The sequence below is a fragment of the Malaclemys terrapin genome, chromosome 4, assembly GCF_027887155.1.
Source record: "Malaclemys terrapin pileata isolate rMalTer1 chromosome 4, rMalTer1.hap1, whole genome shotgun sequence".
NCBI classification, from domain to species: domain Eukaryota; kingdom Metazoa; phylum Chordata; order Testudines; family Emydidae; genus Malaclemys; species Malaclemys terrapin.
Genome location: NC_071508.1, coordinates 6,800,825 through 6,812,275, shown reverse-complemented (window position 1 = coordinate 6,812,275; position 11,451 = coordinate 6,800,825). Strand labels below are relative to the sequence as shown.

General features: G+C 53.4%; 1 protein-coding gene across 1 annotated transcript; it reads left to right on the top strand.

Annotated features, from left to right (window-relative positions):
- Positions 1-2,410: 2,410 nt before the first annotated feature.
- On the top strand, positions 2,411-5,874 carry MPEG1 (macrophage expressed 1). Its single transcript, XM_054026547.1, has one exon. The coding sequence runs from the start codon at positions 2,480-2,482 to the stop codon at positions 4,640-4,642; it is 2,163 nt and encodes a 720-aa protein (XP_053882522.1). The 5' UTR covers positions 2,411-2,479; the 3' UTR covers positions 4,643-5,874.
- Positions 5,875-11,451: the final 5,577 nt, after the last annotated feature.

The window sequence follows — 11,451 nt, the reverse complement described above, 5'->3', positions numbered from 1 at the left end:
GTGTGAGAAACGCTGACTTAAGGGCTTGACATGTTTATATGTTGCCGTTTTTAAATACATATTTCTGCTGTGTTACAACACCGTGAAAGTCAAGATTTAAATATCTGAAACCATGGCAGTCAAGGTGTTTAAAATGCTATGGCCGTGAAATTTACCAAACTGGGCCTCACTCTGGGAGTGGCAACCTAGGGCACAGGGTTGCAGTGCTCTACAGGGTCGGCCCAGCTGCCCTTCTGTCGCGGTGGAGGGGTAAGCGGGCCAAGTCTGAGTGACTGGCATTGTGACATAGCACACAGGGTCACAGCCCCATGCAGCCCTGTGCACCACATTGCAACGCCCAGCACGAGAAGCCAGGCCCAGCCCGGGGGACAGGAGCCACTGCTGCCAGCTGAGTGCGGGGTGGGCGCGGGCTCCAGCCCGGCGTGAAAGTTCGTGTTGTACCCCTGTGTACGTCTTTAAAAGGTGCCACGCCTGCACCAAACAGCCACTTCCTGCCCAGCATTAGCTCCCTCACTGTGCCATCCTCCGGCCAGCGGGGTCACGGAGCCTGCATCTGACCGGGTGCTAACTCAGCGCCTGGTAACGAGCCAGCAGGTTCGTTACACTACAGAGTCCCAATCCCGACCACAGCCTCTGAGCCCTACTGCAATACAATTACCAGGGCCTGATTGGCTGATGGGGGCCAAGCGCCCGCTGCTCCAGTTGGAGGCCATAGTATTTGCTCAGCATCTCTTGTGGGGGTGGGGGAAACCCAGGCCCTGGCTGGCAAAATAGTTGGGCAATCAGAATTAGGACCTAGGCACTTATTGGGCAGAGATCACAGCCATCTGTCAAGGAGAGAACGCAACTTCCCCTCCCTCACGTGCTCCATAGCTCTCCCTTGAAGTGAAATTGCAACTCAGCAGCGTGACTCATTGGAAGAGAAAAAGCTTTTGTCTGGTGGCTGTCTTGCTGACCGCAGCTTCGGTTCCCCCTTTGTACAGCGCAGCAGTGATACGACTCGGGTCAGGAGTGAAGCACAGCGGTGGGGCTACGCCCAATTCCCGGCCCAGAGACGCTGTGCAGCAGCGCTAAGGGGGAGCAGTGGAGATGGATGAGGGTATTAAGAGCGGAATAGCAGGGTGGGATTAAGGGGCATCGGCAGACCTGGGTGTGGGAAGCCCAGGGCTGGGATAGCAGGGGGCTGAAGATCAGGACTGAGGGGCACCTGGGAGGCTGGAACAGAGGAAGCCACGGTAGCTCAGTATAGAGGCCCACTGGCAAAGCTGAGCTGACGAGACGCCGGCACTCCAAAGGGACTGCTCCCTAATCTGCACTCACAGCCCCTTCATCACACTCCAGAGCCCCAGATTGCCCCTGGGCCTGGGGAGATGGCACAGCAATGAGAGTGAAAGTGCACTCACAGCCCTTTCCCCCCAGGGCTCTGCAAAGAAGTGAACTGTCTCCTCCATCCTGCCCCGTCCGAATGATACCTGCTCCCTCTTTCCTTCTCTCTTCCCATGCCCCTAACTTTGCCGATGCCTCCTCTGGAGCAAAGCACCCCACCACCACCACACATACACACACACACACACAATTCACTTTTGCCAAACCAACTCTCCCCCCCATCACATCAGCCTCTTGCACTGCGTTAACCTCAACACGGTATAGGCAAGTGCAGGTGCAGAAACTGGATCAACACCAGAGTCCCTCCTCCCCCAGCCCTTGTGTCAGCAAGTCCCACCCAGCATTGGACTGTGGAGGTGGGGTAGGGCAGGGACCTCGTCCCTTTACCCTGTTACAGCAGGCGTCACCAGAGAACGCTGTAACAGTCTTCCCCGTTCTGACTGTGTGAGCAAGTTTTTAGTGTCAGAAGACATGCATGGGGTGGTGGCTTTTGGGTGATGCTACGTTCTTCGAACAGGGACCTGTGCAAGCAACAAGAGAGTTTGCTGTCGAACTTGGGCTCCCATTGGAGTCAATTGCTGAGGTGGAGTTTCTCCCTGAACCCTAGCACTGATGCTGGGCTGAGGTTCCTGGGAGAAGGGGTTGCTGTTGCTCTACACGGTGTCTATGACCACCCCACTTCCAGGCCTGATGCCTATACATAAATATAGCAAATGGTGCTCACTGCTGCAGAGGCTGGGTGGATTCCGATTTCTCCTGCAAAAATGGTAGAGCCAGCCCTGATTGCTGTACAGCCCCTAGCACACTTTGGGCATTGTAACAATCAGGAAATAGTGATCTCCTGCCACCATGATGAGCAAGGCAGAGGGCCCTGACATACCGCCTGGCTCTCCCTCTGCCAGCTATCATCCCCTTCCCACCGTCTGATTCTGACAGGGATCCACTCTCACTTCTCTCTTTCTGAACAGTAACTGGAGCACGGAAAGGAGGAACTCTCAGACAGCTGGGCTCAGAGCTGCTAAGCCACCAGCACGCATTGACAGCTCCCTCCTCTTCGCTCGGACGGCTGCATCTTCCGAGCGCTGCCCCAGCCATGAACACGTTGCTGGGGGCACTCCTCTCTTGGAGCCTGGTGGCCTGGGTGCAAGGAGCAGAGAAGCCTCCGGAGCCGCCAGTTGCTGCTGGGTTTCAGGGGTGTAAGAAAGCCCTGAAGCTCCCTGGGCTGGAGGTACTGCCGGGCGGGGGCTGGGACAACCTCAGGAACCTGGATATGGGGAGAGTGATCAGCCTGGGCTACTCGCTGTGCAAAACCACAGAGGACGGGTCCTACATCATCCCAGATGAGGTCTTCACCATTCCCCGCAAGCAGAGCAACCTGGAGATCAACTCGGAGATCATAGAAACTTGGATGGACTACAAGAGCGCCGTCGCTGCCTCCGTCAACACTGAGGTCTCCCTCTTCTCCTCTCTCAACGGCAAGTTCTCCAGTGACTTCCGCAAGATGAAGACCCACCAGGTGAAGGACCAGGCCATGACCACCCGGGTCCAGGTCAGGAACCTGGTCTACACTGCCAAGTTTGACCCCGGGGCAGCCCTGGACAAGGGCTTCCGCCAGCAGCTGGTGGCCATCGCTGGGCATCTGGAGAACAACCAGAGCCGGATGGCAGACTACTTGGCAGAGGTGCTGGTGCTGAACTACGGTACCCATGTCCTTACCTCGGTGGATGCTGGCGCCAGCCTGGTGCAAGAGGATCAGATCAAATCCACCTTTGTCCAGGACAACATGTCCGCACGGAGTGCCATCACCGCCGCAGTTGGGGCCTCCTTCCACAGCATCATCAACTTCAGCGTCAGCGAGTCACTGAGCATGGAGAACTCCTTCACCAAGCACTACCTGTCCAACCGCACCAACTCCAGGGTGGAGAGCATTGGTGGCGTGCCCTTCTACCCAGGGATCACCCTCAAGGCCTGGCAAGAGCGCACCACCAACCAGCTGGTGGCTATTGACCGCTCTGGCTTGCCCTTGCATTTCTTCATCACGCCCAGCAGCCTGCCGGAGCTACCCAGCCCCACAGTAAAGAAGCTCTCCCGGAGGGTGGAGTTAGCTGCCCGCCGCTACTACACCTTCAACACCTACCCCGGCTGCACTGACACCACCTCGCCAAACTTCAACTTCCACGCCAATGCCGACGACGGCTCCTGCAAAGCGGCTGAGACCAACTTTACCTTCGGGGGCGCCTACCAGGAGTGCGTCTCACTGTGGGGCCCGGATAAATCAGTTCTCTGCCAGGGGCTAGAACACAGGAACCCGCTCACTGGGGCGTTCTCCTGCCCTGTGGGCTACACCCCGGTGCGACTGAGCACCCAGGAGCGGGAGGAAGGCTACAGCCATCTGGAGTGCCACCGCTCCTGTAAGCTGCTGGTGTTCTGCAAGAGAGTGTGCCAGGATGTGTTCTGGCTGTCCAAGGTCCAGTTCAGCGCCTTCTGGTGCATGGCAAAAAGCCAGGTCCCTGAAAACTCGGGGTACCTCTTTGGGGGTCTCTTCAGCTCTCGGAGCGTCAATCCCTTGACCAACGCCCAGTCTTGCCCCTCCGGCTTCTTTCAGCTGACGCTCTTCGACCAGCTCCAGCTGTGCGTTAGCACGGACTACGAGATGGGGCACAGGTACTCCGTGCCCTTCGGGGGGTTCTTCAGCTGCGAGACAGGGAACCCCCTGGCGGGGTCCCACCAGGGGACCGTGAATGACCCCTACCTAAAGCGCTGCCCGGCGGGATTCAGCCAGCACCTGGCTCTGATCAGCGACGGCTGCCAAGTGGAGTACTGCGTCCAGTCTGGGATCTTCACTGGAGGGGCCCTGCCCCCGGCGCGGCTCCCTCCCTACACCCGCCCACCTGCCATGACCCTGGTGGACATGGACACCGTCCTGGTGACCAATGCCGACGGAGAGCGCTCCTGGGTCAAAGACGCCCAGACCCAGATGTGGCGGCTCGGGGATCCCACTGAGACGCGCCGCGCTGCAGGGCTGGGTGGTGGAGGGGGCCTGTCGGGCAAGGAGACAGCCGGTGTCACAGTGGCCGTCACCACCGGCCTGGCCATCCTCATCGCCCTGGCTGTCTACGGCTCCCGGCGGTACAAGGCCAGGGGTTACCGCACGGTGGAGGAGGGGCAGAGCCTGGTACCAGACAGCTCCGTGTATGATACTGCTGCTGAGCTGGGGGAGAGATGCCAGCAAGACCCAGAGAGCCAGACGGGTTAACTCCCGCTGGCCACTACTGGGGAAAGCCCCCTCCACCCCCAGGCACTGCAACAAGCTTCCCGTTGTGCAGAGCTGTGAGCTCCCCCTCTCCCCCTGGGCAGAACCGTGAGCTCCCCCCCTCCCAGGGTGTAGCTGTGACCCCACTGCATTATTATCTTGAGCTGCAACCCACCCCCCACCGGCCAGCCCCCTGGAGCTAGAGATGTATGTGCACAGGAGTCGGATTGGGGTAACCCTTGATCCCACCTCAGGGTGACGCTGGAGTGGAGCAGGGTGCTGTCTGTGCTCTGAACCGCCCAGCGATTAGATGCAGAGACAGTGAGAGAGCACTCACTGTGGGAGAGGACTGGGCGGGGGGCACACAATGCAGGGATCACTCTCAATACCCCCTGTGACACTGCACCCCATATTCATCCTAGAACTATTATGATATGATTATGGCATAATTATGATGCATTTTGTACAAGATAAGTCATGTGAGGTGTCATTGGAAAAGTGATGATTTGCTGAATATGATTATCCTAGTTGTAGACATGTATCATTTTTGGATCTGAAGTTATGAATATTGACTAGGAATCTGTATTTCAATCCTGCTTACTCTGGGTGACACCCACAACTAGCCTTTCTGGTACAACAATGAAGAAGGCGGACAGTGCTGATGGCCCATCAGCAAAGACAATGGACCCTGGAAGAACTTAACCTTCCTGTGAATGTTCCAGACAGCCTGTAAGTAATGGCTGCTATGTCTCAGCAAGGTATGCAAGGGCATGTGACCAGGTCACATGTCTCTAGACTCCATCTTGGGATGTCAGTGTTTTTCCACAAACTGAGGTTTGGGACAAAGGGTTCCCGCCATATGCTAAAGCTATTTTAGGTAGGGAGTGACATGATCATCTGGGGATCTTCATTCCCCACACACAAGAAGACTCCTGGAAACACCAAAGGAACAAAGACTGAACTGGGGGAAGTGCTGGACTCAGGCTAAAGGAATTTCTAGCCTGTGTATGAAGGACCTGGGGATTCCAAGCTGTGAAGCCAGTGCAGGTTGCCCCTTAAGAATCTGCAGCCTGCTTGTACCATCTCTGAGGGTGAGAAACTGCTAATACATATTCAATCTAGCTAGTGTGTTAAGCTTACTTTGCGGTTTTGTTTGTTAGGTAATCTGCTTTGATCTGTTTGCTATCACTTATAATCACTTAAAATCTATCTTTTATAGTTAATAAAATGTTTTCTCTAAACCAGTGCATTTTGACTGAAGTGTTTGGGGAAGAATCTCAATTCCGTTAATAGAAAGCTGTGCATTGTTCTCTTCACATTCAGGGAGAGGCGGACCGGGTATTAAACCCATATACTGGCCAGATTTGATCAGGAAAAGATGGTACAGCTCTGGGGTCCCAGGCTGGGCAGCTGGGGGTGTTTTTGGCTGCAGTCTCTCTATTGTTAGTTCATGCAGGGAGCTGGTCAACGCCTGCATGTAACTGCAACTGGGTGTGTCCCTGCCTGTGTGAGGGCTGGTGGAAGTGCAAGCATGGCGGGCTTGGTAACTTGACCCAGCAGCACAGTATAAGAGGGAGTCCAGGCTGGACACAGAGAGGGCTTAGTGGTACCCCACTTTCAGGTTGCACCCTGGGGGACCTGTCACACCCCCTCATGGGCCAGCCCAGAGCTTCTCTGCCCCTTTCACCTCCAGCTCCCTCCCGCACAAAACCCCTTCTGCCAATTTTCCCAAGTGATCCAGGGGCCTCAATTTCCACCGGGCCCAACCTGAGGCCGTTTAAAGACACCTGACTCGTACTGGCCTGGCACCCAGCCCTTTTGGGGTGTCACTCTGGGTCCGCCAAGCCATGAGCCCCTTCCCAGTGCCCAGGAGTAGAGGGAAAAGCATAACCAGCCAGGGGAGGAGCCAGGAGGAGCTCGAGCAGGGGAGGGTCACAAAACTCAGAGGTATCTGAATAGGGGATGTCATGGAGCTACTGGGGGGGAGGGGGCAAACAAGGGGAACCTCCCTCCCCCCGCACCAGCCTCTCCTCCCCCTTCCTACAGGCGTCAGACCTCCCTTAGCCCTCCTCTGCACGGAGATCGGTGCCACAGGGCTACTGGGCTACAGCAACAGATTGGCAGAGCACAGAGCTCCATTCACAGCTCCGCGGCCCTGCCACTGCCCCGCCTCACGTTCCCCAGCTGGAAAGCCAGGCAGATGTTCACCCTGCGGGAGAGGGGGGTAGTAATGGATGGACAGACCTCCTCAGCACCCAGGGAGGCAGCGCAAACCCCCATGAAAGCCAACGACCCTGCTCTTGGACAACCATCATGAGACATGAGGAGAGGAGCGGCCTTTGTCCATCCATAGGACGTTTTTCCAGCGTGCTCCCAGGGGGTACCCATAAAAGCAAGAACAAAAATGGTTCTAGGTTGTGTTCTATTGAAAATACCCCCCCTCGCCCCCAATCCTCCCCCCTTAGCCTTGTCTGAGCGCGCACGGTCGGCTCACGTGTCATTAAGGACAGCGGGCCTCCTAGGAACAGGATATAGAAAAGGAATCCAGTATCCGGAGTCAGCCATTACCGTCACTCCGTAACCTCCGGCGGGTTACTACAAGAGATTAGAAAGATGCAGCTTTTCTCTTTTATTTCAGCCAGCAGTTAATGGCACAGGGGACAATGCATTAAAAAAAGATTGTTTTAAAAAAATGTACATAGTGTGTTGTAGTCTATGAAATCCAGCGTGTGTCTGGGAGGAGGGGGTGGACAGATTCCTAGATCAAGAGGGTTTTTTCAATAGATTGGCCCTGCTCTTCCCTAGGGAAACAGCCCTGGGATTTTTGGGGTCACTCCTAGTATAACCCACCCTGTTCTACCGCTTGCGGAGCTCAGTCCTACATTTAAACAGCCGCCAGGGGGCATTAAAGGGGCTTTGAGGCAGATGGAGGAGGGGAGAAAACCTGAGCATCTTTGGGGTAGAGGGAATTAAACACTCCCGGCTCAGAGGGGACATCGTCTCTGGCAGGTGAGAGGGGCAGGGCCTGCTCGGACAGACCAATGCAGAGAATCGTTTCAACTCAACTCACTGATACGTAAAGATCGTTGGCAGCGTTGTGGCAGCCATGCTGGTCTCAGATTATTAGCGAGAGCAGGTGGGCGAGGGAATCTCTCTTATGGGACCGACTTGTGCTGATGAACGAGAATCAGACTCCGTAACTCCCTCTCAGCCCTGGGTTGACTGTCCCCCTGGAAAGAAGGGGTTCTCGGGTATCCATTTGCCACATATGGGTAACAAAAGACACATGGACAGGCCCGGGTGACGCAGGCAGCAAACGCCCCCCTTCCCCGGCCTGGTTGGAGAGTTCTCCCTTTATTAAGTCGGCTCTGTGACACTACACCCCATATTCTCACAGTGATATTATTATGGTATGATTATGACATAATTATGATGCATTTTATGTAAGATGGGTCATGTAAGGTGTCATTGGGAAGGTTATGATTTGCTGAATATGATTATCTTATTTGTATGCATGTATCATTTTTGTATCTGAAGTTATAAATACTGACTATGTATCTATACTTCAAATGTAATTACACCTGGGTAACACCCACTAGACAAGATGCTTTTAGTTTAGATAGTGGGTGGGGAAGGGCCTGTTCAAGGCAATGGGCCATTAGGAAAAACAATAGATCTTAGGAGAAGCTTATCTCCCACCTGGGGAGCCTTCCTGAGAACGCTCCAGACAGCCTGTGAGTAATGGCTGCTGTGATGCTACAAGGACATGTGATGAGAACGTATGTCTCTGGACTCCATCTTGGGAGGTCAGTACTTTTCCATAGACTGGTCTGGAACCAAGCTTTGGGAACAAAGGGTTCCCGCCCTATGCAAAAACTATTTAAGGCAGGAGAGTAACATCATCTAGGGTTCTTCATCCCCCACACAAGAAGATTCCTGGAAACACCTGAGGAACAAAGACTGAACTGGGGCTAAAGGGATTTATAGCCTATGAATGAAACACCTGGGGATTCCAAGCTGTGAAGCAAGCGTAGCTTCCCCCTTAAGAATCTGCAGCCTGCTTGTATCATCTCTTAGGGCGAGAATCTGTTATTCATATCCAATCTATTTAGTGTATTTTTTTAAATAAAGAATGAGATACCCAGTGAAATGGGGGATGCCCTGATTGTTACCCTCTTCAAGAAAGGGCATAAAGTGGATTGTGGAAATTATCGTGGTATCTCCCTCCTAGCCATTGCAGGCAAAGTTCTGTTGCGGATCCTTACAACCCGCCTTCTGCCCCTTTCAGAAGAAATTTTACCGGAGTCACAGAGTGGTTTCTGACCATGTCGTAGGACTGCGGATATGATCTTCACAGCACAGCAGCTGCAAGAAAAGTGTCAGGAGCAAAACCAACCACTATACATGGCTTTTATTGATCTAACTAAAGCCTTTGATTCAGTGAATCGCCGTGCCCTCTGGACTGTACTTTGTAAGATTGGATGTCCTGATAAATCCATCAATGTCCTAAAATCGCTTCATGATAACATGAAAGCGACTGTTCTGAGCAGCACTGGCTCCCAGAGTGAACCTTTCAAAGTACAAACAGGAGTCAAACAGGGTTGTATCATCGCCCCACCCATGTTTGTGGGTTTTATTGCCGTCATTCTTTACCTAATTGCTGGGCAGTTTACAGCTGGCGTTGAAATCATTTACAGAATGGATGGGAAGCTGTTCAGGCTTAACGGGCTGGAAGCCAAGAGTAAGATCTCCACAACATCTATTGTGCAACTTCAGTCTGCTGATGACATCACAATCTTCGCCCACTCTGAGAAAGATCTTCAAACTATATTGAATGTGTTTGCCGATGCTTACACATGTCTTGGTTTCACTCTTCATATCAGGAAGACTGAAGTGCTCTATCAGCCCTCTCCAAATGAGATATTACATGCCCCATCTATCAAAGTCAATGGAGTGGCACTGGAGAATGTCGATCATTTCCTCTACCTTGGAAGTCATCTTTCCACCAAGGCAGATATTGATGCAGAAATTCAACATTTCCTGAGCTGTGCCAGTGTAGCTTTTTCTCATTTATGGCACAGGGTTTTTGAAGATCACGACATTCAAACAGACACCAAGCTTCTTGTTTATCAAGCTGTTATTCTCCGAACACTGTTGTATGGGTTCGAGACTTGGACAATCTATAGACACCACTTGAAAGTCCTTGAGAGGCACCATCAACGCTGCCTTTGTAAGATTCTGAAGATCAAATGGGAAGACAGGCGCACCAATATTAGTGTTCTGGAAGAGGCAAAGACCACCAGTATCGAGGCAATGATCATCCATCAGCAATTCTGCTGGACTGGTCATGTTGTCCAGCTGCCAGACCATCGCCTCCCAAAACAGGTCCTGTTCTCTCAGCTGAAAGAAGGGCACCGTAACATGGGTGGACAATGGAAGCGTGATAAGGACTTGCTGAAGGACAACCTAAAAAAGTGTAATATTGACATTGACACTTGGGAGACACTTGCCCAAGATCGCTTAAAATGGAGTGAAGTCCTACGTGATGGTCCCCTGCATTTTGAACTTGCTCGCCAACAAACCGAAGAGGACAAGAGGCGCGGGAGGAAGGAGAGACTGGCTCCCAGTCACGGTGAACAGCCTCCCGCTGAGCCTGAAAACATCTGCCCTCGTAATAGAACTTGTGGTTCAAGGATTGGCCTTATCAGCCACCTGAGGACCCATAACTCCCATGGAAGATGATCCTACTCGGTAACGAGTGATCGCCCATCATCGTCATCATTTAGTATTTTAAGCTTAGTTTGCATTTATTTTGTTTATTGCTAGGTAATCTGCTGTGATCTGTTTGCTATCACTTATAATTAGGGCCCTACCAAATTCATGGTCCATTTTGGTCAATTTGATGGTCATAGGATTTTAAACATTGTAAATTTCATGATTTCAGGTATTCAAATCTGAAATTTCACAATGTTGTAACTGTAGGAGTCCTGACCAAAAAAGGGTGTTCAGGGTGGGGGAGGGGGAAGGTTATTGTAGGAGGGGTTGCAGTACTGCTACCCTTACTTCCGCACTGCTGCTGACAGCGGCGCTGCCTTCAGAGATGGGTGGTCAGACGTGCAGTGGTAGGATTCCACCCCCCCATCATTAGTGAATGCTTGGGAAATACAGAAAAGGGGGGGGACTTGGGGCACTGGCACCCTGGGGGACAAAAGGGGCTCAGGACAGGATGATCTCAGCCCCTCATGAAGGGAGGGGTTGCTGTGGCAATGAAGGGGGTTTCCAGGCAGTCTGGGACAGGATCAGCTCCTCAGGCATCCCAGCGAGGGGGCTGCTCTGAACTCTCCGGGGCAGTGTGAACAGGCCTTGTGAAGCCTCTGGGTTTCCCCTCCTCCTCTGCCTGCTCCGGCGAACCCCATCTGCAGCCAATCGCAACTCCTATCCCTCCCCATTCCTGCCTCACCTGCCCCCATCTCCTCTGCATCTGCCCCACAGGGACTTCACAAGGGCTGCAAGGGGAAAATCCTCAAGCCAGGAAAGCCCAAGGAGCCAAAGACCTAAGCAACTAGACAGGAGAGGGTCAGATCCCAGCTGGGAGCCACCTCCCCCACCCCTTCCCCAGCTCACAACAGGGATGGGACCTGGGGCATAGCCCATGGGACCCACCTCACTCACTAGCTGCAAAGAGGCCACTAGATGGCAGCACCACAGAGGCCGAGCAGGGTTATGGATGCTCCATAGATTTTACTGGGCTCCTGTTTCCCCAACATGGGGTCTAACCCCAGGCCAGGCGTGTTCCAAGGCCTCCCATTGCT

Coding starts and splice junctions, on each gene's coding strand:
- MPEG1 (XM_054026547.1), top strand. CDS start 2,480: ATGAACACGTTGCTGGGGGCACTCCTCTCTTGGAGCCTGGTGGCCTGG.